The sequence below is a fragment of the Phocoena phocoena genome, chromosome 5, assembly GCF_963924675.1.
Source record: "Phocoena phocoena chromosome 5, mPhoPho1.1, whole genome shotgun sequence".
In the NCBI taxonomy this organism is placed as follows: domain Eukaryota; kingdom Metazoa; phylum Chordata; class Mammalia; order Artiodactyla; family Phocoenidae; genus Phocoena; species Phocoena phocoena.
Window position 1 is genome coordinate 12,972,796 of NC_089223.1, and position 25,097 is coordinate 12,997,892.

A 25,097-nucleotide genomic window follows, 5' to 3' on the forward strand; every position below is an offset into this window, starting at 1 on the left:
TCCTGCTTTGTGACCTTGGAAATTGAATCTTAGTTTATTCATCCAGAACTGGTGGACTGATCTTGCAGTTGTGAGGACTGCATGAGTTAGTGAATAAAAGACACCTAGTAGTTTCTGGCACATACAAAGCACACAGTATATTGTTCCTTCTTTTTTTTTTTCCTGGTTATTCTCGTTTGTTCTTTCACACACAGCATATCGCAAACACGCTACCCCACAATAGGCATGAGATTGGTTTTTTGGCCTATAATTTTGGGGTTCCATTTAAAAATAAAAATATTTTAATTAAAAGTTCTAGTAGAACCTCATTAAAATCTTCAAGGCACTGATTCTTACATATCCTGTTCTTTATGTTTAAATCTTTTTCCCTGGAAAGTACAGAGTGGGAGATTACATTGTGATTATGAATGTTGTCCTTGTGAAAATATAAAGTAGTGTACAAATAACTTTTTATTTCACGATGCCATTTTGTGGCATGCTAAGTTTTTGGTTTGTTTTGTTTTTTATTCCTGCAGTACAGTAATAACATGGCTTTGGAATAGATGAGTTCAAGTTTCATTTCTACCAACCTACTCTAGGTTAGATGTGAAAAATACATGTTAGTATAAACTGCATTTTTTATGAAATTTTCTTAGTATATCCTCTAAGTATTGAATTTCTGTTGCTTGAGCTTCTCTGTGAACTTAGAAATACAGTGTTCATGGGGATTATTTAGAGCTGTTAATGAGATTCTTGTCATAACTTGAAAGAATATGCTAAATATGATACTATGAATCAAAACCATGTGTGGCTTTATTCTAACAGATGGTTTTAGTTTCCTTTGTTCTGGATTATGGTATTTTTCTTTTTGCCCAACAAACAGCTTTCACATAGCTACTGGGCTTTTTTCTAATCCTTTACACTAAAAATATTTTTTTGTACAGTTCCTCAGGATATATTTTTTCAGCTATCTATTTGGGAAAATTCTAATTCTGTTACAGCTTTTACCTTGTAAAGTATTCAGTGTCTCCTTTAGAAAAATAAATACAAATACATTTTGAAAGAAATTCTGAGTTTTCATACAAACCCATTTATACAAGTCTTGTATTGAAATTGATACTATTCTTAACTTTTATCAAATTATTGAATTGGTCACGGTATACTTTTGACTCACATAATATCTTTCCAAGTAGTAGTTGTCTCAGTTTAGAGAAAAATATCAAGTGACAAATAATTATTGGAGTTTTGAAAGCTTGAGGGGTTGTACTGTGATGATAGGGCAAAGTATGTTTCAGGAAAATTAATCTTATATTCATAGGAAGTGACAAAAATGGAGGCAAGAGATCTAGTATGCAGTTTTTATATTTGGCACTATTACCTTTGGTAATAGTCATAAATCCAAGGTTTTGAAGACAAAACGTGATAGGAGACATTAACAATTACTTCAGAGTTTCTCCCATAAGAGAACAGCTACCAGGGTCAAGGTAGCAAGCTTGGGATGGTGCGTTCTGAGGGAAAAGGTATGTTTTATTTCAACATGATGAGTTTGAGGTGACAGTGGGATTTATCAAAGTGAAACGTGAGAATGCAAATGCAGGTTCTCTTCACATTTGATTAAGGTCATTAGTAAAAGTTTAACAAACTTTTTTCCCTCACAGAGAAAGAAATTGGCTCCCTATTTACTAGATCTGAACTGTTAAATTGTTTTTCTTTTCATGCCCTAGTTCACAAAGATGTCCAAAACGAATGGCTTATCAGAAGATTTGATATGGCACTGTAAAACACTGATCCAAGAAAGGGATGTAGTTATAAGGCTTATGAACAAATGTGAAGACATTTCAAATAAATTGACAAAACAAGTTACCATGCTCACTGGAAATGGAGGTGGATGGAACATAGAACAACCCTCCATTCTAAACCAAAGGTAATACTTGTTGTATGTACCTATTCATCATTTTATCTCAGTTGTATAAAAATGTTGAATTTATTCCTGTATTGTGCCTAGGAAACTTAAATGTGCAAATGGTAGGAAAACTAATGTTTAAAAGGGAAACCCAGGGTTTCCTATAATGGCATGTAAGTGGTATATGAATTGTTTTTCATTGATCGTCACCCCCCCTCCCCCCAATCAGGATATTTTACTCCATTATCACATTGTAAATTAGAGGGAGGAGATATTATGGTCTTATGTAACCTATGTTTTCCTTGTCTGATGACAGATAATTTCATATATAATCACAGAAACTGAAAAGGTGGTTTTAGCTACCTCTTAATTTAGTGCTTCAGAGTCAGCTGCTCAACTGCATCAATGTAAAAATTTGTTAGTTCAGTTTCTTTTTGATCATAAGTGAAATGATTGAAGTATCATACATATGCGATTAAATGCTTTCAAAAGCCCAAAATTTTTAATCGTTTTGAGGTAAAAACACATAAAAATTGAAAAGGACACTTTTATTAAATAGATTATATAAGGAAAACTTATAAAAAGTATATATTTAAAAAGTATATTCCCCAAACTGCTACTGTCAGTAAAATACCTTGTCCGAGTTCTTGCAAAAAATAAACACTAAATTGTTTTCACTAAAAAATTTGTCCAACAACCAGAATGTATGAAGATGGCGTTTTGTAATTGTGAACACCCCTCCTTTGCATGATGTTGGGATATGGCGGGCGGGGCGTTGTTTTGAACTTCTTTTAAAAGTTTATTTTCAAGTTGTTTGGGAACTCAGGACTATTCAGAATGCTTCCTTTTTTTAAAAAAAAGTATAAAATTGTTTACTGTGATAATACATACAGAGGCAATAACATGGAAATAGTCGAAGTTGCTAAGGTCCGAGACTAGTTAGAATGATTGATGGTGTATCCATAGTCTGCAGTGTTATGTAATTTTTAAAATGAATTATTTCTGTTCAAAATATTTCTGATAGGTATTTAATAAGATTAGCACTAGGGTCTCATTAAAATTATTTACCTTAGTTGGTGATTTTATATACTTCTGATATTTTTCTAAGTTAATGATCAAAGCATATTTGCTGATCATTGGTTAATTAAAAGTCAAGATATGAAAAAAAAAATCAAGATATGGTAACTGGCCTTTAATAGTAAGCTACAATCTTTTCTGTGCCCTTCTAGGGTGCTATGGGATGGTGTAGGGAAACGTGATGCAGTTCCCACAAAGAAGCTCTTTTCTCTGTTGCATAGAAAGAACTATGACCATGTCAGCAAATTCATCTCCTAAAAGTGTAGTTGGAGCTGCTCCTTCTTGTTCTACAGCATTGGATATGGGGAGTTCTTCACTCTACAAGGCTTACCCAGTTGAGTCTACTTTATCATAATTTGGAGTTTAAAAAATCAAGTGCTTTATTGCATCACTTAAAAAATTTCTCTCTTAAACCCACAAAGTCCTATTACTTGTAAATAGTATGATCAGGTAATAAAGCTATCCTTTTTATTAGACTGAGGATTTTTTAAATGAAATATTAAACAGGTGAGAAAAGTAGTTTGGGGGGTTTTTTAGGTGCTTCTTGGATTTAGTCCCAAAGTACAACTTCTGAAAACCTGTATAGATAGTCTCTTTGGAGTTTATTTAAATGCACTTTTAGGGGGTGAAATTTGTTGTCTTGGTTTTTGTGTTTAGCCAATGTAAGTTGCACAAGCAACTTGCAGATTTTTACTTGGTATACTGGCCAAGCATAATGGCTGCTTAGTATAGAAACATTTGAAGTACTTTCCTTGCCCTGGGAAAGGATTTATTAGCACAGAGGAAAATATTAAACTATCCTGAAGAATAAGCTGTTGTGCTTTTGCTTAACAGAACAAATTCTTTATAGTAAAGTTTATTTTGAAGCAAAATTATATTAACTATTTTCCTATTAGAAATTTTTAAGAATTATAACGGAAGAAAAATAGCCTTTTAGAGGTTAAAGGAATACACACATGCTGTAACTCCCTGTTAAAAATAAAGTCTTTGCAAGGGAAAAAATTCTCATGTGTATCTCAAAACCATTATATTCATAATGTTTATTTTAAAATGTCAAAACTAAAATTACCTTAAAATATAATACAGTGAGGAAATGTTAAAAAAAAAATACCTCAGTATTTCTCCTATTTTATTCCTATCATAGATGTAGCCATCTCTCAAGCTTTAGCGGTTTATCTAAAATTTATCAGCTTTAAACTGTTTTAACTGAAAAGGTTTCTCACATGTTCAGTATAAAATAATATTTAATTATGTGTGTCCTGTCTTTTTCTGGGCTAAATCTACTAAGGTTCTTGTGAACTTGTTCGTCCTCAGCTTGACAGGGTGATTCCATATCCTGTTTCTGAACAGTTACTGGGAAACCATTTGACAATGATGTGAATGCAAATCAGTAGTGCAGATGTGTTGACTAACTCAGAGTACTATGATAGAAATATTTTAGTAGTTTGGATACTACTATTAGTACAAACTATTATTTTGTGGTAGTATTTTCAGCATTCATGACATACTTGAGGGACATAAATTTTTGGTCAGCTAGCATCGCTAATCTGTTTCATATGAACTACTTGAAAAAGTTTCTGTAGCCCTGTATTTCTGCATTTTAAACTTAAATTTAGCACATTGTATATACTCCAGTTTTCTATTTCAGGCCTTTCTCACCTTTCAGAATAATTTTGATACTAGTTTTCTCTGACAGGAAATTTAAACCCCATTTAATTTTCACTCTGAAAAGAAATTATAGTAACTCTCTGGAAGGATTTTTTTTCCCCCGACAAAACAAGTAACTTTAAAATAACATGCTACCTCATTTTCTTTCATGACCTCAGAAAATCTTAAAATCACTTTTTTCCTTATTGGGAGGTAAGAAAACCTTCAGTTTAAAGATACCTGTAGTCCCCTTTTGAAAAGAGATCACTTACCTAATTCAAAAGGCCCAGGCTATAGTTCTTACCATTTGGATAACCCTGAGCAGATTACATTCTTCTTTGTAAACTAGTGGGTGGGGTTCATATGCAATCACAAAAATTTTCAGAAAACTGTTGAATGTCAAAAGTAATGGAAGGTATGATTGTATAGCAGCTAAATATTAGCGCCTGCTAGAGAACGAATATAGTTGCCCTGTTTTAAAACTTGTCTTAACAAGGGAATTGGAAAGCTGTTTGCCAGAACTACATTTCCAGTGCTCCTCTGGCTTTCTGAAGAAAGGGTGTGTTGTGGGCAGCACTGTTGTGACACTAAGCAACAGAAAGTTACTTGTAATTTACATAAATCTAGCAGAGGAGCAAGTACACACACATACACACTTATATTTTTAAACAAATACTTCAATATAACAGGTATTTAATGTCCTGATCAAAACAGCTACCATAGCTGCTTTGTGAATGTGGATGAAACAATTTTATTTGAATGAAAAATTCAGTGCTTCTCAAAATTTCCTCATCACTTTTTAAAATTTTATGTATAGTGAAGAATATTTTAATAGTTAGACTCGTTCCTCAACATGTGTTGGTGATAACATATATTCAGTAATTTTTGTTAAGAATATTTCTTGGCTATTTGTGATAAATTTACATTGGGGTAGCATGTTGGCCCTTGGGATGCATTTATAAGTGATGTAATATGCCTACCGTATCAAGTTTCATCATTTTCATGGAATGTGAACCTTAATGTGTGGGGGATGACTAAGACAGTAGGAAGGACTCGGGACAATAATGAAAATTCTATTTAAAAATAGAAAGTGTCGACTGTAGAGTGGGTGGGTCAGAGAGAAAACTTTCATGTTTGCTGTTTAGTGATTAAGGGCTGAGCTCTGGATCAGAACTGGATTGAGTACCGGCTCTGCCACTGCAGACATGGATTTGGATAGCTGTGACCTTGGGCAAGTTACTTAACTTCTCTGAATCCCAGAGAGAACTTCTCATCTCTAAATGGAGATGATGATAATAATAGTATCTGCTTTATAATGTAAGATTAAATAAAGTAATAATGCATGTAAAGCCCATGCATGTAAAGTATAGCGTCTAGAATTCCAATACTAGCATTTACTCTACCAGTATAGTAGAATTTATCTGGACCTGAAAATTAAAATGTCTATGATAATATTCTGTTTATTATTACTTTCATAGTGGCATAGAAATTATATTGGCCAAGAAGGCAAAGACATTTTAAAAAATGAACTGTAAAGTCTTCAGCAGTACTGCTGATTTTTCCTACCTATACTTTTAATTTTTTCAAATGAGAATTGTTTTATAGATTGCGTACCCCACAGTTGAAACATAGATTCTGATTTAAGATGGATATCTTTCTACCTCACCTCTTTGATCCCTGTTCTAATTAAAGTGTCTTGATTTCAGAATTTGACCCCTTAACCATTTATCAGAGCCATTTATCAGACCCCTTCTCCATGTGCAGATAGGATCTGTGTAACAGGAAATTAAGGGGATATGATAAAAGCTGTAGAGTGAGAAGCATGGCCTTGTCCTAAGTTTTTATGTTAATGTGGGGTTTATGCTTCCCTAGTGAGTATAAGAATAAGCTTTTGCATGAGGTAGACTTTTATGAGTTAAAATCTTAGCCATAAGACTTTGTAGCTATGCAACCTCAGGCAACTTACTGAGCCTCGGGTTTTTTCATCTGTTAAAAAATAACTACCTTAATAGAATATTAAAAGATTGAATGAGGTGATGCTAGAAAATGATAGTTTTGTATATCTGTATATAATAGATGTTCAGTAAATAACTGCTATTAGTTTTTAACCACTTGAACTTTTAGAAAAAACTAACCATTTCGTCCATTAGACCCCTTCCATGTTGCCATCCAAGCAAGTTACTCCCAGGGATTAGTCTGTTTATGTGTTCACAAATTAAATAAGATTTTTGACACATGCCTGCTGCTTTCTACTCACTGGTCTTTATTGATGCCTGGCAAATTTACATTTATATGTAGTTCAAACATAAATACACACATACATACATACATCCTCCAGAATTATACATACCAGTGATATTAGAGGTGATTGGCATTCAGTCAGAAAGTTTTATTAAATCAGCCTGGCAAAGTAGCAAATTATGCATATGTTTTTGTTCTAATACTTTAAGTTCCTTACTGTGCTAATATTCAAATCAGTACAATACATTTTTCTAGAGTATAAATATTATATTAGTAATATGTTATCATTGTTAATATTCTGATCATTTGTGGAATTAATTTGGTGGCATTACATTACGACTGAATATGAAAATTTTTTGGTAATTCTTATTGCCAGAAACAACAAATACAGAATAAAATTTGAGAGGTTTTTTAAAATGTATTATGTTTTGGGTTCATTTTCTTAAGTAAGTGTAAATAGCTTTTAACAGTAAGTTGAAAGGTAAGACTATAACTAGATACTTAAGTTTTTTGGTGCATTGTAAACCTAAACCTCTTCTCAGAAAACTAGTAGAAAAAACTAATAGAGGTATAAATCTATAATATCTGGTAACTCTCTCTTTACCAGTTTGTCACTCAAGCCCTATCAGAAGGTTGGTTTGAATTGGCTGGCATTGGTACATAAACATGGACTTAATGGCATTTTGGCAGATGAAATGGTAAGTAGTACTCTATTTCTAGGATTTATCATTAATAGGCATCCTTGCTGCCATTCAAAAGATGAAAATTTCCCTTGTCCCTGTTAGTTTACTGCTCTTACCAAGGTATAATCCCTCTCACTCCTCTCAGTTTTCTGTTGCTTATCTTAGTTCTAACCTCCTTACTTTCCCCTCAAAAATGAAAATAGGTTTTTTGTCTTTCTCATCAAATTAATAAATATATGTGTTTTTAAAATTAGATGTTACATAAAAATACACAGGAAAAAAAACAGAATCACACATACTCCTGCCATCTTAGAGTAAGTACTATTTTGGTATATATCTTTTCCCAGAATATTTTCTTTTGTAGGTGTGTATGTATCCATATCTACATACACATGTACATATATATGTCATATTAAAAGAGATTTTACTACATGTGCTTTTCTGTAGCTCCCTTTAAAATTTATCATAGATACCTGTCCTTGTTAGTAAATAAATCTACACGTTTATCATCACCATCATTTCAGTCATTTTACTTTTATTAGATGTTTCTGAGTTTCTGTTCTTTTCCAGATCACATTTTGCTTGAAGGTAAGCTTAGGAAGTTCATTACAGCCAATAGTCCAAGTATTGTCATGTAGAAACTTGACCTTTAATCTAACCTTTACCTTCCTTCCTCCAGCTATGCTTTTTAAAAAGTGTTTATTAAAAATGAGTAATGTTCAGTGGAGAAAATGTTTATTGAATATGTGTATTACATTGTGTATTAGATTTCCAAAATAAAAATTAACAAAGGTAATAATCCTTGTTCTCTAGCTAGCTTCTAGTAAAACAATCTTTAGTTTTTCAAGACAGTTTCCACACATACCTCATACTGTCGTTAAAACAGAGATGCTATTTATCTAATATAAAAGTGAATAATATATGCAGAATTTCAAAATAGTTAGAAATTACGTATAGAATGTAGAGTAGTACAGTTGTGGAAACTGGACTTGGAAATCAGATCTGGGTTCTGGGTACCAAATTTGCCTTTCGTGGGCTCTGTAATCCTTACCAAATGACCTAATCTCTCAGAGCCAATATTAATAAAACATAGGTAATTCCTGTATCATAAGATTATATTTGGTATCAAATGAGGTATATTATGTGAAACTGTTTTTGTAACCTGTAAAGTACAATATTTATGATAAGGTAGTGGCTGCTAGGGCTTCCCTAACAAAATGCTAAAGACAGTGTGGCTTAAACAACAGAAATTTATTTCTCACAGTTCTGGAGGCTGGAAGTCTAAAATCAAGGTGTTGGCAGGTTTGGTTTCTCTTGAGGCTACTCTGATTGGTTTGCAGATGGACACCTTGCTGTGTCCTCACATGGCTTTTTCTCTAGAAACATCCATCTCTTCTTTTATGATAGAAGTTGGGTCCCTACCCTTGTGACCCTATTTAACTTTACTTATCTCTTTAGAGGCTCTATCTCCAAATAAACCCCAGCATTGGGAGTTAGGGCTTCAACATGTTTGGGGTTGGAGGCAATTCACTTCCTAACAGTTGGCAATGTTTAGCTCTCCTAAGGAGCTACATTTCCTCAGGAGCCTTTTTGTTTTTTTTAATGCAATACTTTATTGATGTATAATTTACTTGAAATAAAATGCACAAATGTTCAGCTTAGTGACTTTTTACATATATGTACACCCATCTGACTGTATGTGACATAAACATTTCCATCACCCCAGAAAGTTCCCTTATGCTCCTTTTCAGTCATTACCACCACTACTATTCTGACACCTATGACTATAGAATAATTTTTTTCTGATTTTGAACTTTATATAAATAGATTTATACAGTATATACTGTTTGTTTCTGGTTAATTTGGTGCATAATAAAGTTACTAAGATTCATCCTCTTCTTACATGTATCAGTAGTTTGGTTTTTGTTTTTTTTATTGGCTTGTGGTAGTTCATAGTATAAATACGCTACAATTTGTTTATCCGTTCTCCTGTTGATGGTAATTTAGATTATTTCCAGTGCGTGGCTATTATAGTAAATCTGCATCGATATTCTTACCCAAGTCTTTTTGTGGACATATGCTCTCGTATCTCTTGAATATATTTTTAGGAGTAAAATTGCTGGGTAATAGGATAGGTATATGTTCCGCTCCAGTTGGTCATGGGAACATCATTCTCCAGCCAACCAGTATGTATTAAGTAGTTGCTTTATATTAACAGTTACCAAAATTATATCCTTTATATGCAAGCAGAGGTCTTCTATATCAATGTGTATTACATATTAACTAGCAGTTAAAATACATTCCTACTCTTAGCTAAGTTGTAGTATCACTTGGAGATTATGATCTGTTTTATGTGTTATTGAAAACTAAGAATATAGTAGAAATTCTCATAGAGTTGCGTGGGGAATCATAAGTAAATAAAACCCAAAGTATTCTTTTTCCTTTCAGTTTCCCAATATTTATTTGGGTTTTTTGTTTGTTTTTAAATCTAGTATATTGTCTTTTAAACTTTTCGTTTTAGGGCCTGGGAAAAACTATTCAAGCGATTGCATTCCTAGCGTACCTCTATCAGGAGGGTAATAAAGGTCCTCATTTGATTGTTGTTCCAGCATCAACTATAGGTTTGTAATACTGTGGACAACTTTACTTGACTCAGTATTATTTTATACAAGGGGAAGAAAGACCGTGTGTGTGTGTGTGTGTGTGAGATTTCTTAGTTTGTGAAGGTGAATATTCATTTCTTTGGTTTCCTTACACTTTTCACCCCTTTGCATATGTGTGTTTGATTATACTGGAAGTCTTTTTAAAGAAAATAACTCCAATATAAGTCAGTTATTCAGCTTATTATATAGATTATCTATAAATTATTATAGATCATGTACCATTTGAAAAGATCATTTGTTTTCATAATACTTTTAAGTTGTTTTAATGAGTAAGAGAAACACTTTTGAATTTATAATTAAACATTTATTAAGAAAGAATGTATGCAGATCATCCCCACTCAAATTACTTTCATTCTTTCTCAATTGATTGAATGTAGACAAGAGAATGTATGTACCAAAAAAAAAAAAATCCTCTTTAAATGGGAAATCAGTAATCACCTATCAATATAATGGTTGGCCCTCTGCTCTTCATTTTGATGCCACCTCAAAATCTCAAAGTCATTTTAATCAAGAGTAAAATTGTGAAGAGTCTGTGATTTTTAAAAATTATCTTCTATTATTTTATAAAAATAATTTCTGGGTAGAACTTCTCAGACTTTAGTGTTCATTTCAGTGCACACGTCTACCTGTTGTAGCAGGTGCAAGTAATATCTCTTTTGTTTCATAGATAACTGGCTAAGGGAAGTTAATTTATGGTGTCCCACTTTAAAGGTGCTCTGTTACTATGGTAAGAATATGTCATTATGCTTTTAACTTTGGAGACCTCTTTAAAATCTTAGCAAACAGTAAAAGTACAATAAATACAATCAGTGTGTGTGTGTCATTTTTAAATTCTAGGTTCTCAAGAAGAACGTAAACAGATTAGATATAACATTCATAGTAAATACGAGGAATACAATGTAATCGTGACCACGTAAGTATTGAGAAAAAATTTTTTTGGAAAAATAATTTTGTACATCCACCTAAATTTTTTTAAAATGTTTAAAAAATATTAGTAGTAAAATAAAGGAGAGTTTATGCTAAGAACTATGCAACAAAAGCAATAGAATGAGTTATGTTGAAGATTCGGGCATTTTTCAGTTTGGTGTATAATACCATGATAGCAGTCTTTTGTTAATTCTATAGGAGGTCATGATTAAAAGAATTCATCGAAAATTCATCTTTTCTTAATAAAATGGACTCCATTTTCATATATAGTCTTGCTAGCTGCTGTTAACTGTTATTTCTTGGTTTCACTCTACTAGTTTAATAAAATGGTGTTATGTTCTTAACAGAAATGTCTTAGCTTCATGTTCTTTTTTCTACTGCTTCTTAAAATATAACAGTTCATAAAGCAAAGTGTGTAATAATTGCAGGTTACATATAAATTGTACCCAAATTGGCCTCTTCCTAGATGTGTAGAAGTTGTCTAATTACATTATAACATATGAATTGTCTTTTAACTGCATATTGCAGCTTTTGTAACTTGGTTACATGTACATCAATAATTTTGGATATAAGTACGTCAATATTTATTTGAGTACCAACTGTGTCTAGTGTTATCTTTTAGCTACTGGCTATTAGAAATATGTACATAAAAATAATTTGTCAAAACATTAAATCTCACGAGTCCATGCTCTTAGGGGTATGATCTTAGAGATTGTTTTTTCTTTGGCAACAGGTATAATTGTGCAATCAGCAGTTCTGATGATCGTAGTCTGTTTCGTCGGCTGAAATTGAATTACGCAATTTTTGATGAGGGCCATATGCTAAAGAATATGGGCTCCATCCGCTACCAGCACCTTATGACAATTAATGTAAGAGAGTGTTCTGTGAATTTGTCCAATTATGATAAAATTTCAGATTATGTATTTTAATACATATAGTATTTTATATCAGGGACCAGCAGTCTTTTTCTGTAAAGGACCAGGTAAGTAAATATTTCATGCTTTGTGGGCCATTCAGCTTCTGTCACTTGTTCTTTGCTTTTTCGTTTTTTTTTAAACACCGCATTTAAAATGTAAAAACCATTAGCTCATGAGCTTCAATTTGCCAACCTTTGTTCTATAGGACAAACTTTATGAATATCAGATATAATCTGTCTTCTTCCATTGCCTCATCAAAAAGTAATGTGGGAACACAAGTTACCTACTTAATAAAATGAGACTTAGTTTTACACATTCTACCTTAAAGTACAATATATGATAATTTTTCTAAATTACTTATCTTTTATGACAGAATGTTATATTACTAATAATGGTTTTAATGTTTTTCTCCCTCACTGAGGGGGAGAACAAGAAGGATGTGGATCTTTAAAAAAAAAAAAATACTAATCTAAAATTTACCTTTGTTCACAGGCAAATAACCGTTTGCTGCTCACAGGCACACCTGTGCAGAATAACCTGTTAGAACTCATGTCGCTGTTGAATTTTGTTATGCCGCACATGTTCAGTAGTAGCACCAGTGAAATACGAAGAATGTTTTCTTCTAAGACAGTAAGCATAAATTCATATCTTTTTCTCAACTATCTTACTTTGCGTTTTACCTGGACCGTTTTTCTGTTTTATCTCTTTTTGTTTTCATGTAGCATATGTGCTATGAAATAAGTTTAAGTAGTTGATATCCTATGTTCGGATGAGTTGGGAAGTCAGCCAGAATACAATAGGAAATAAATTGGTGGCTTCTATAATCATTGTCTAAAAGTTTTGGTTTTTAATATCCTAATTTTCTGAAGAATGACAATTTAAAATTAGTGGGTAGCTCAGATATATAATATGTGAGCTACCATCTTCTTTATTAAAATTAGGTAAATTAGCATTTTTTAATAGGTAAACTATAAAACTGGGCAAAAGTAGAATATCCAGAAAATTCCTCCACTGGGAAATATGTTTTGAATTAAAACTCCATAAATTAAAAAGTAACAATTTCTAAAAGTCACAGTAAAGAAATCCTATTTCAAAGAAAATCTGGTTAATTTTTTCCCTATTGCTTAGAAAAAGTAAGAGTGTAGTTTTCAAAAACTCTCATTTTCCAGTACAGCAATGGTAATATAGATTCTTGACACACCCAAATCACATGTATTCTGCGAGAATTTTCTGTGATAATCTTCTACTGCAAACTGACTGCCTTTCTAACTTTCACTAATGTATTCCATCCCACTTGATGGCCTAGCAGATCATAGGATGTGGAGGATTTCTTAGAATAAAATTCCTCTTCTCCAAAATTAACAGGTTTTGACTAGGAACCGTCCGATTTCTGTAGACCCGCACTAGCTTTCTTTTGGGACCATTTTCCACAAATAAATACAAGTTTTCTACTTATCTCTCTCTTCCCCTCCACCCAAACTATCTTAAACACACACATATTTTTTCAAGAGAGTTATCTTTGTAATCAGTGATGACTTATCAGTTATAATTACTTCTGAACACCATCCTAGTGCAGTTCAATTTCATTACCTCTGCAGAGTACACGATTACATGTCACAAAACCTCAAAATACATGTGGAGCTTTAAGAAATATATTACAGCCCAGAATTCAAGTCCATCTAGAATGAATTGAGTTTCTCTGGGAAATAACTCAGATTGTAGTGAGGGAGATTTTCATGTTGTGTAATACTGTTATTGTGATCATTTAAATGAATAATTTAAAAGGTCATTTTCTTATTTTACTTAGAAATCAGCAGATGAGCAAACTGTATATGAAAAGGAGAGAATAGCACATGCAAAACAAATTATAAAACCATTTATTCTCAGAAGAGTAAAAGAAGAGGTAACTCTTATCTGCATATTTTTATTATGATTGGTTTTTTAAAATCTGTTTTCTTCTTTATTTGAATGGTCTGCTTCAACTGTTTTCCTTTCACAGGTTCTCAAGCAGCTACCCCCCAAGAAAGATCGAATTGAGTTGTGTGCAATGTCAGAGAAGCAGGAGCAACTCTATTTGGGTCTTTTCAACAGATTGAAAAAATCTATCAATAACTTGGGTATAACCTGATTTTCACAATTTTATATGAAAAATAATTCTGTACTAGGGCTGCATTTTGTTTAGTCCTGTGATAGTGGGATTTGCTCATTTTTAAAAATTAGTTGGAATTTGAAGAAATAGTTTTAAAACCTTTTGTTTGCATTGAGATGTATTTCAACAAACAGCTATCAGCTTGTTGTTTTTAATGTGTTACAGAAAAAAACACAGAAATGTGCAATGTCATGATGCAATTGAGAAAAATGGCCAATCATCCTTTATTACATCGCCAATATTACACAGCTGAAAAACTCAAGGAAATGTCTCAGCTTATGCTAAAGGTAAGGATTTTGTGTTATGCTAAAACTAAGCTTTATTAACACTAATAAACATGAGGTTCATTGTTAGTCTAAAAATCAGACCATTGAACCTAGTAAGCATATTAATTAACTACGTATTTAAGAAAAACATTTTTAACACAGAGTTCAAAATAATTTAGGGGACATAAGAGCCAAGGACGACTGACAGTCTACATCAAGAGTCAGCCAGCTATGGCCTTAGGACCAAATATGACAATAGCTATTTCTACAAATAAAGTTTTGTTCTAACACAGCCACACCCTTTTGTTTCTTTGTTTTCTGTGACTGCTTTCTCAGTATGAGGGCAGAGGGGAGTAGTTGCAAAACATTATTTTGCCTACAGAGCCTAAAATATTTACAGGAAAAGTTTGCCAGCTCCTGGTCTGGACTTCCATAATGCACTTCTTTTATTTATTTTTCACCAAAAATATTCGTCAGATTGTATGTCCTGGATTATGAGTCATTTTTCTCCATTTATTTTTTTCATTTTATTTCTTCTTTATTGTATTTTGTCTACAGTTTTAGCTGTTACTCTCTATTTTTGTCTCATTCTCCCTTAACCTACCCCTATTTCTCCTTGCAGATCATTGTGTTTAAAGCAACCATTTGCCTTTTTAAAATTTTTTATATTAAACTTACGGAAAATTTCAGACATGTAAAAGTAGAGAGAATTGTATAATGAAATCTTCTACGCATATGAAACCTTCACCCATTTTCTACAGTTATCATCTGGAATGACACAACTCTCTCGTTTCACCTCGAATCCTCTCCAGGATCATTTTGGACCAAATTCTAGACATTTCATCTGTAAATTTATCAGTGTGTTATCTCTAAAACAATAAGAACTTACCCCCTTTATTGTACCTAAGAAAATGAATATTAATTTCCTTTGGTAAATCTGTTGCACTAAAATGTTTTATGATTTAGATATTTTATCAGATGTAAACAATTTTATTAGGTTGTTCTAATCATATTATAAATTATTATCTTCATTTTGAAGTATATATTGTTTTGTTTTGTTTTGTTTTGAGGAACCTACACATTGTGAGGCTAACCCTGACCTGATCTTTGAAGATATGGAAGTTATGACAGACTTTGAATTACATGTACTTTGTAAACAGTATCGACACATTAATAACTTCCAGTTAGACATGGACTTGATTTTAGATTCTGGAAAATTTCGAGTTTTAGGCTGCATCTTGTCTGAATTGAAACAGAAGGTACTAAAGAAGAATACTGCTTCTTATATGTTTCCCCAGTTAGTTCAACTTCTTTGAAACAGTTCTGGCATGATTTGACTTTCTTGAAGCTTTAGCCTGTGTTCTACATTCTTCTAAAAACTGGTGTTTGAGCATTTTTTGGATATATTTGGGCATATGTTTTCCTGATTACTCTTCTTCCATCTAACAGAAGTTAGTAGAATATATCTATATTGATGTTTTTTAAAAATAATTTTGTCATTTCATAGGTGACAATCTATATAGTTGCTTCAAAATTAGTATTTTGAAGATATTGATACTATGTAAAACAAATTAATACTACAATTTATATGTGAAATAGATTTGTAAGATCACAATCTAAGTAGTACTTAGTAGCTATTCCCATTCATTAGTCTTAAAAATAAATTTTAGGTCAAAGTTTAGAAGATAATTTACTTATACGTAATCTAAAATAAGAAACTTACTTTAGCTATGATTATTATTATTAAAGAAGCAGGTTTTCATTAGATACTTATAATTTTATTTTTTATGTGTCTAATTAATATATGTATTTCCACAGGGTGATAGAGTTGTATTATTTAGCCAATTTACCATGATGCTGGATATTTTAGAGGTTCTCTTAAAACATCATCAGCATAGGTACCTCAGATTAGATGGAAAGACTCAGATTTCTGAAAGGTTGGTATACTTTAGTTTCAGAAAATCTCTCCACCTTACCCTCAAATAAGAGTAAATGTTAGAATTTTAAATGTCTAGGGCATTTGATGGAATTGTATTGCTTTGAGTCTTACGTTTGGTTACTTTAAATCATTCATTAACTTAAGATGAAGAAAATTTAATTTTTGGTCTGAATTGTATACAAATATATTTTGAAACAACTACTAGAATTATATATTTGTGTTTTCTCTTTAAAAATCATTTTAAGTCTAAAACACTTTATCTTTAAACCAAGGTTATCTTAAAATCTTGGGCTTTTCATATTTTAAGGGTAATTGAGTAAGTTTGAGTTTGGTTTTTTGTTTGTTTTCTTTTTTAATTCCCAAAGTTTAAAAAGATTGTCTTAGTTGAAATGCTTTTTCTAGTGTGTTTAAACTGCATCATATCTTTGGTTTATTTTTTTTTATCAGCCAGAGTAAATTTTTTTTTTCCTGCATTAGAGTAAGAAAAGAAGTCTTGCTAAAAGAGAATACATCATTATAGTTTGATTTTGAGATTCTTAGTTCATCGGGTATATTGTCTATGAGTCACAGCTGGCAGACTCTGAGAAGGTTAAAGATTGAAAAGCTGTGTGCAGAATTTAGAAAAGCCAGAAGTCACTAAACAAAGGACAAAACAGTCCTTTAGCAATTAATCAAATCTGAATAGTTAGAGTTAGTAGGGAGATAAATGGTATAGAAAAGAAGTTGGCGAATTGGATAGGTCTTTTCAATAAAATAGCTACAGGAAAAATAACTAGAATGCCAAGAGCATGTATTTACATCTTCAAGTTTATTTTCCATGTGAAGTGATTGTTTTCAGTTTTAATTATATACCCTTTTGTGAGATTTAACCTAATATATTTGTCTTATAGGATTCATCTAATTGACGAGTTTAATACCGATATGGATATCTTTGTGTTTCTGCTGTCAACAAAAGCTGGTGGCCTAGGAATAAACCTGACTTCAGCAAATGTTGTTATACTTCACGATATTGACTGTAATCCTTACAATGACAAACAAGCAGAAGATAGATGCCATAGAGTAGGCCAGACTAAGTAAGTGTTTGCAGTTGAAATTTATTTGTAATCAAATGCCAGTTTAATTTGTATAGAACATTAGGATATGATCTGTCAGATGTCCTGCCTTAGTTTTTATATTTTCAGCAAAGCATGGCTTCCGCTGTATTTTATACCAACCAGTGTTGAATATGAACTCCACCATGTAATCTATTCATATTCTAGTCATTAAAACAGGGAGTTCCCTGGCAGTCCAGTGGTTAGGACTAGGTGCTTTCACTGCCGAGGGTGCAGGTTCAGCCCTGGTCAGGCAACTAGGATCCCACAAGCCATGTGGCGTGGCCAAAACAGTAAAAAAATAAATAAAAGAAAACCACCTCCCACCCCCAGTCCAAGTAGTTATGCAGCAAATGAAAACTAAGTATTACCAGTGGTCCAGCCCCTTCGAAAAAGATTAGTAATTACTAATTAGTAACTTGCTTGTTACACCATGTAAGAGCCAGATAGACTGGGTAATGTGCATACGATTGCTACCTTGTTACCTCATAGGAAATAGATTATGTGAGCTGTAGATATTTTAGGTGAAGGTTAAATTAGACATTGGTCACAGGACATAAAGAGGTGAAAATACCTATAATTTAGCTCTGTTCTCACATGTAAACAGCAGACAATCAGTGTTTTCTTTGTGGAGTATTTTACTGTATTTCCAAAAGACATTGGTAAGTTCATTTATGAACCAAATATTTATCAGTACTTAAAGGTGGAACTAAAACCTCCCATGTAATCTTTATACTTTACTACACTTCCTTACTTTTTGTACTAAATTATTTCTTGGAAACGGATAAGCAAAGCATGTTCTTTTTAAAAATAGAATACCCTACCTCAACCCAGAGCTGTTTCTTGTAATACAGTTCTACCAGTAATTTTAAAGTACCGATATCTTTTTCTCATCTCTTGAATCAATAGGAAAGGATGTTTAAAAGTGACGTGCTCAGAAAATGTCAATCTCAAGTAGTTTGAATAAAAGAATTTAAATTTATGGATGTATTTGTTAAACAATTTTCAAATTATTCTTATTGCATTCTAAGGTGAGTTATGTCGTTTATATATATTAAGTAATTATATATTATGTAACCAATGGACGTATCTTGTATTTTCCTTAGAGAAGTACTAGTTATAAAATTAATAGGCCAAGGGACAATCGAAGAATCCATGCTAAAAATTAATCAACAGAAATTGAAACTAGAACAAGATATGACCACAGTAGATGAAGGTAAGTTATTTGTCAGCATAAACTTTATTTATATGAAAAGGCATCAACTTAGCAGTAGCAAGGGGATAATAAAGGTGGTTTGAGTCCTTAACTTGGCATGCAGTTTAGGCATAGCGTGGGAGAAGACAAGCGTACTTACTTCAAAAGTACTGTAACTAAGATCATTTGCCAGAACTGATACAAACGCTTTGATTTTGAAAAATTCTGTCTCTGACATCAAAATATCCCAGAAATAAATTAAAATTGGGTCTATAGTTTTAGCTACAATTTTATGATTTACTTACTAAGTAATATTTATGAATCCAAAGATTTAAAGTACATGGCGTAATATTGTTATTAACTCTCACATTTATATTAATTTCATTTTGACGAGCCAAATACTCATTTCGCTAGAGTGCAATAAAATGCATTTATTCAAAAATTGAATAATTTCAGATTAAAGAGCAGTTGGGTACTAGAAACATTTGTCAAATAAGAGAATCCTCTCCATTTCCTCCATCTTTGTGAGGAGAATAATTTTTAAGGTTTTAAAAGTTTAAATTTTATATATATAGTTCAAAATTCCTAAGATATTAAAGGGCAAACAAAAGCCTCCTTCTCACCCTATCACCCAGCTTCCCCAGAAAGATGACACATTAGGGTTTGTTTTTTTTTTAATTGTATGACTAGTTGTTTCTGCGTCTTGCTTTTTTTACTTGATGTTAAGTTTGGATTTCATGGGCTATTTTCAAATCTATGGACGAGCTTGGAGGCAAGCATGTCAGTGAATTCCCTGAGAGTTTATGCAGTAGTTTTTGTTCCTAATCATGTTTTTTACTGAAAGGAGAAGAGTAGATAAAAGTAGTCTCTTAAGTTTAGACTGTAACTGGGGTCTCTGTGGTGACAGAGAGAGAGAGAGAGAGAGAGAGACACCTGGATAAGTGTCTAGATACTGGGGTCTTGTTTAATTGAAAAAACAATTTTTTTAAGACAATGATTGTATCTTTGGACTGAAAATAAGTGTAGATGAAATGATTTCTGTTTGGTTGGATTTGGGAGTTTTGTCTTTATTTTCACTATTCAGATTGTTACATTAAAAAAATTTTTTTTTGTATATTTTCTTTTATTCTCTTTTACATCTTGCATTGAATTTTTTGGTAAATGTTTTTATTTAGTGAACCTGAGGAGTAAGTACTATGTGCTGTGTGAATAGGATATGATCCAAACTTATACCTGCATATCTCTGTCAAATCAAAAACAGAAGCTGTAGACTGCTGTGCTGGCAATGTGAACACAAGCACAGAGGAAGTTGCCCTAACATATGTAGGAACACGGGAATATTTTTAACAGGGAGTGACACTGAATCAAACTGGGCCTTGAAAGATTATTAAGAATTTCACCAAAAGTAGAGAAAATTAGAGAGAAGAAATACGTTTCATAAAATATTTTTATCAGAATTTTAACACCAGTTTCTGACCTGCAGGTGACGAAGGGAGTATGCCAGCAGATATAGCCACATTACTAAAAACATCAATGGGCCTGTGAAATAAGAATTGTTAATTCCTAACTGATGATGAAATATCAACTTGGTGCACTCAAGGACATTTACATTATGATGACCATGGGGTTTATGAACATTTATAACTTTTTATAATTTCCATATTACATTTCTCATAGTATGGACAACTTTTTTGCCACTAACTGAATTCTCCAGATGCTCACATGTGAAATTTCAAAAAAAAAGCCACAGATACGTAGTCTTGAAGATGTTAAATAATCATTTTACAAAACAGTTTTCTGAATGGGGATTAGTTGGTGATTGTTTGTAACAAATACGCTAATGCTTTAGAAATGTCAGTATTTTTGTAATTATTTCTACCTCCAAATATATATATATATTGTCTTTCACTGGATAATATGTGTAGATTTTTACATGTGCCTTATTTGACAATGCTTATGTCTTGTTTTTGCTCGTCTCATTTGAAGTTGTTTTTATTATGTTAAAGAATGCAGCTGTATAGATTATATAGCTTTCATTTTATTGCTATTTGAGACAGATGTTCACCACTGTCAACAAGAACTCAACATGAATTTAAAGGTGGCATTCCATATACTAACACCCCCAGGTCCTCCCAAGTACTTCTGTTAAAACAAATTTGTTTGGCTAGGCACTAAGTTGTTTTCCAGTGAATAGTAACTAAAGAAGCCCTTATCTTGCTCCATGGATTAATTCCTTCTGTTCATTTCCCAACTGCACTAACTGTGCTGTTACTCTGCCTATTCTTGTGCATGTTTTCATTGATTTCCCTCTCCTGGCTTTTGCTTCTCTTGAAACTGTTGCCCAGTCATTCTCCAGTTCTCTTTACTCTCTAAATAGTAGTTTATTCCTGCCACATCTCCACACATCAGCAAAAATATTGGTGACATTTTTCTAGCCTGGCAGAACAGATTAACAGGCTATTTCACTTCAAAGCAGACTGAATGTGACTTCATTTCAAGGCAGCATTAGGTACTGCATGGAAATAGGTCATTAAATTCTTATCAAAATATAACTTAGCAGTTTGCAGAATTTCCAGTATGGGACCTCCTAAAGAGAGCCATTGTTCAATTCCAAATCAGTATGGGTGACAAAGTGAAATTTAGAAGAGGTAAAGTTGTCTACTTGATATTTAACTCTTTATTAAGTCTTTCTTTAAATTTTTGCCTGTCAGTCTATATTGCTGTTTTATTATACATCAGTTTCTTTGTATAACTTGTGAGTTTCATGTGTTTTGTTTTATTATGTAAATATTATTATAAATAAACTTATTTATAAATCAAAGATTTGTTAATTTTTGGAGATTATACTTTCAAGACCTCCTGACTTCCTAAATTTTTAAGGTAATATAATCCTCGACTTAGAAGGCTAATGAAGCTCTTACATTGATTCTTCAGATACTGTGGACTCTGAAAGCTGATGAGTCAGTAGACTTAGCCAATCTTGCAAGTGTATTGAATATACTCAACACATTTTAGTGTAATGGGCTGAAGGGACCTGCAAATAGTATTAATACCTCCTTCTGCATCACAGTACCCAAATGGCTTAGTGAAATGTTGAGAATATTCTAAAAATCGCATAATGGATTTCTCATAACTTTCCTGTACTAATGTGTCTTCAATGTCTTTTGTTGTTGTTGTTAAATCCATATTTTTATTTTAATGAATGTAGTTGGGTTCTCCCTGTAATGCCATATTATGTTTTTGGCATAATAAAAATATTTGTGATCATAAGTTGTATTTTCGCACCCTTAGTAGTTTCTAAACTTTCATCCCTTTACCCTTAAAAATGCATAATACGGAAGGACTTCCCCGGTGGTACAGTGGTTAAGAATCCACCTGCCAATGCAGGGGACATGGGTTCGAGCCCTGGTCCAGGAAGATCATACATGCCGCGGAGCAACTAAGCCTGTGCACCACAACTACTGAGCCTGCGTGCCACAACTACTGAAGCCCATGCACTCTAGGGCCCACGTGCTGCAACTACTGAAGCCCAGGTGCCTAGAGCCCGTGCTCCACAACAGGAGAAGCCATGGCAATGAGAAGCCCACGCACCACAATGAAGAGTAGCCCCAGCTCAGCACAACTAGAGAAAGCCCACGCACAGCAACAAAGACCCAAAAAGAAAAAAACATAATATTGAGCACAAAAGAGATGCTATTGTGTGCTTAATATCGTCTTTCTCAGTAAACTGGTACTTATTACTTTGGGTGTATTCTCATTAGTCCCTTTATTGGACTGATGTCAGTAAATATCATAATCCATTGTCAGTAAAGAGCCTGTGAAGCCGCAGTTGTTGGAGTAGTATCTTGGCCGACTGAAGCAACTTATGTTTTTGTTGATACAGGTCACACACAGATAGAAGACGTATGTGTTTTCATAACTGCATTTCTCACCCCATAGACTTGTAACTTTATACCAATAGATAAGCTATGTTGAAACATTAATATTGCTCCTAGTTATTGCTGTTATTGTATAGTGGTTAGATAGGAGCATCAGGAGACTTGGTGTCCATTTGTGTGACCTTAAGCAAGAGACTTAAATGGTCCATAAAATTAAGGAATTGATTGTTTTAACTTCCCAAAAGGTATGGTTATTTTTCTGATTATAATATGCAGTTCCATTTCTGCTCTGATTAATTCATGTTCTCTCACACTTGCTTACTTGCTCAGTGAGGAGATGTTTAATTTAGATATAGGATGGGGTAATGGAATGTGTTGTCCTTTCAGTGAACAAAAGATGACCTAAAGGTTATGATGATGCTATGATTGAAATATTTCCTTATAAAACCTGCTGTGGTTGCATTTTCTATTGGAATTATAATTATATGTAAACAAGTGGGGCTGATTATCTTAGAGTTTTCATAATTTAGATAAACATTGTATCAGTTTTACTAAATTCTGTTTTCAGTAAAGTTTGTCAGAATGTAATTATGTGGAGGAAAATGAACGTGCATAAGAGGGAAGAAAAGTTTCTACCTTCATTAGAGTATTATTTGAATTTCTTCTGTGAAAGGTAAGTTTTTTCTCTAGACTGCCTTGATGACATGATTCAGTGCTTTGCAAATGAGAGTCGTTTATAACCTACTGTCATTTCTTAACAGCCACTGACAACGGTAAGAAGATGTAATCCAAAGAAGCAAGGTACTTGGGAAATACACTTTGTTTTTCTGTGTAATCCTTAATAATGTGTACAGTATTTAACTTCCTTTTCCTGAATTTCATAGAGCATTGTTGGGAGGAAAGAAGCACCTTCAACAAGGTCACACTTAGATGGACTTGACTTTTCTTTCTTCCTCCCCACAACCTCTCCCCACTTTTTGCTTCTCAACTACATTCTCCTTCCTCTGCCCTGCAGTTCACGGATAAGGCCATCTATTTTGTTAATGTGTTTCCTGATACAACATGGCATACTAAGATTAGACTATTCAATATTAATAATATTAACAGGTAAATTGAACTAAAATGTGATGTTCCAATATAGTTATGGTTTAAAATAGGTTGGGATAATCTAAATATATAGTTATTTGGAAGATTTCTATATAAATGGTTTGTTTATATGGGCAGTTCTTGCACAGTAGTGTGGGACTGTAGAAATTATTCAAGTTGAAAGTGTGTAATCACTGGGGAAAATGATTCTTCCATGACCTTTAAGAATTTTGTCAGCACATTATAAATGTGTAAGTGAACAAAATAGTAAAACTAATATTCAGTACACTGTAAAATATTAGAAACACTGAGGAAGTATTATTTTTGTAAAAAAATTTATCAGAGTAGTTTCAACAGTACCTTCTTATAAAACTTGCAAGCACACGTTTTTTTTTTTTTTTTTTTTGTCTCTTGGTAAATAGTCATAATCCTAAATTTGGATCAGCTTCCAACATTTTATTGCTCTTTCAATGTCATGAAATATCCCTGTTCTTTTTTCTTTTTAAATAGACTTTATTTTTTCGAGGGGTTTTAGGTTCATAGCGAATTCAGCAGGAAGTACAGAGAGGTCCCGTGTACCCCTGCTCCCACACAGACACACCTTCCCAACTATCGGCATCCTGCACCAGAATGGGACATTCGTTACAATCAGTGAAAATGCGTTGACACGTCATAATCACCCAAAGTCCATAGATTACAGTAGGCTCCACTCTTGGTGGTGTACATTCTATGGGTTTGACAAATGAATCCATTATTGTATCATACAGAATAGTTTTACTGCCCTAAAAATCCATTTAAGTTTCCTCCGTATCCTTTCATGGCTTGATAGATCATTTCTTTTTAACACTGAATAATGGTCTCTTGTTTGCATGTACCCCAACTTACGTATCCACTAACCTACTAAAGGATATTTTGGTTGCTTCTAGTTGTTGATACAGCTGCCACAAACATTCATGTGCTGGTTTTCATGTGGACCTGTTTTCAACTCCTTTGGGCAAATACCAAAGAGTGTGATTACTGGATCATATGGTAAGAGCATTTCAGTTTTGTAAGAAACTGCCAAACTCTCTTCCAAGGTGTATGTGCTGTTTCGCATGCCTATCAGCAATGAAGAAAAGTTCCTGGGGCCCCATCAGAATGGGACATTTGGGTGGTGTCAGTATTTTGAATTTTTGCCCTTCTCATAGGTAATGGTATCTCCTTGTTCCTATTTGCAATTCCCTAGTGACATATGATGTTGAACATCTTTTCATATGCTTATTTGCCATCTGTATATCTTTGATGAGGTGTCTGTCCAGGTCTTTTATCCATTTTGTAATCAAGTTTATTTTATTGTTGACTTTTAAGAGTTCTTTGTGTATTTTGGATAAAGTCCTTTTGCAAATGTTTTCTTCCTGTCTGTGGCTTGTCTTCTCATTTTTTTTTTTTGTATTGAAGTATAGTTGATGGACAATAT

The 25,097-nt window shown here is 32.9% G+C and overlaps 1 protein-coding gene across 4 annotated transcripts in view; it reads left to right on the forward strand.

The window, feature by feature from the left end:
- The window catches only part of SMARCAD1 (SWI/SNF-related, matrix-associated actin-dependent regulator of chromatin, subfamily a, containing DEAD/H box 1), a 67,812-nt gene extending 47,590 nt beyond the window's left edge, over positions 1 to 20,222 (forward strand). For 3 of the 4 annotated variants that reach the window (XM_065877406.1, XM_065877407.1, XM_065877409.1), the window contains exons 9-23: positions 1,704 to 1,903; positions 7,455 to 7,545; positions 10,052 to 10,151; positions 10,861 to 10,920; positions 11,031 to 11,106; positions 11,854 to 11,989; positions 12,530 to 12,667; positions 13,845 to 13,940; positions 14,037 to 14,154; positions 14,352 to 14,473; positions 15,523 to 15,711; positions 16,271 to 16,389; positions 17,282 to 17,464; positions 18,589 to 18,698; positions 20,161 to 20,222. In XM_065877406.1, coding sequence (XP_065733478.1) covers positions 1,704 to 1,903; positions 7,455 to 7,545; positions 10,052 to 10,151; positions 10,861 to 10,920; positions 11,031 to 11,106; positions 11,854 to 11,989; positions 12,530 to 12,667; positions 13,845 to 13,940; positions 14,037 to 14,154; positions 14,352 to 14,473; positions 15,523 to 15,711; positions 16,271 to 16,389; positions 17,282 to 17,464; positions 18,589 to 18,698; positions 20,161 to 20,222 — 1,800 coding nt within the window. The remainder of the gene's footprint in view (positions 1 to 1,703; positions 1,904 to 7,454; positions 7,546 to 10,051; positions 10,152 to 10,860; positions 10,921 to 11,030; positions 11,107 to 11,853; positions 11,990 to 12,529; positions 12,668 to 13,844; positions 13,941 to 14,036; positions 14,155 to 14,351; positions 14,474 to 15,522; positions 15,712 to 16,270; positions 16,390 to 17,281; positions 17,465 to 18,588; positions 18,699 to 20,160) is intronic. The other variant, XM_065877410.1, reaches the window with a different exon arrangement.
- Positions 20,223 to 25,097: the final 4,875 nt, after the last annotated feature.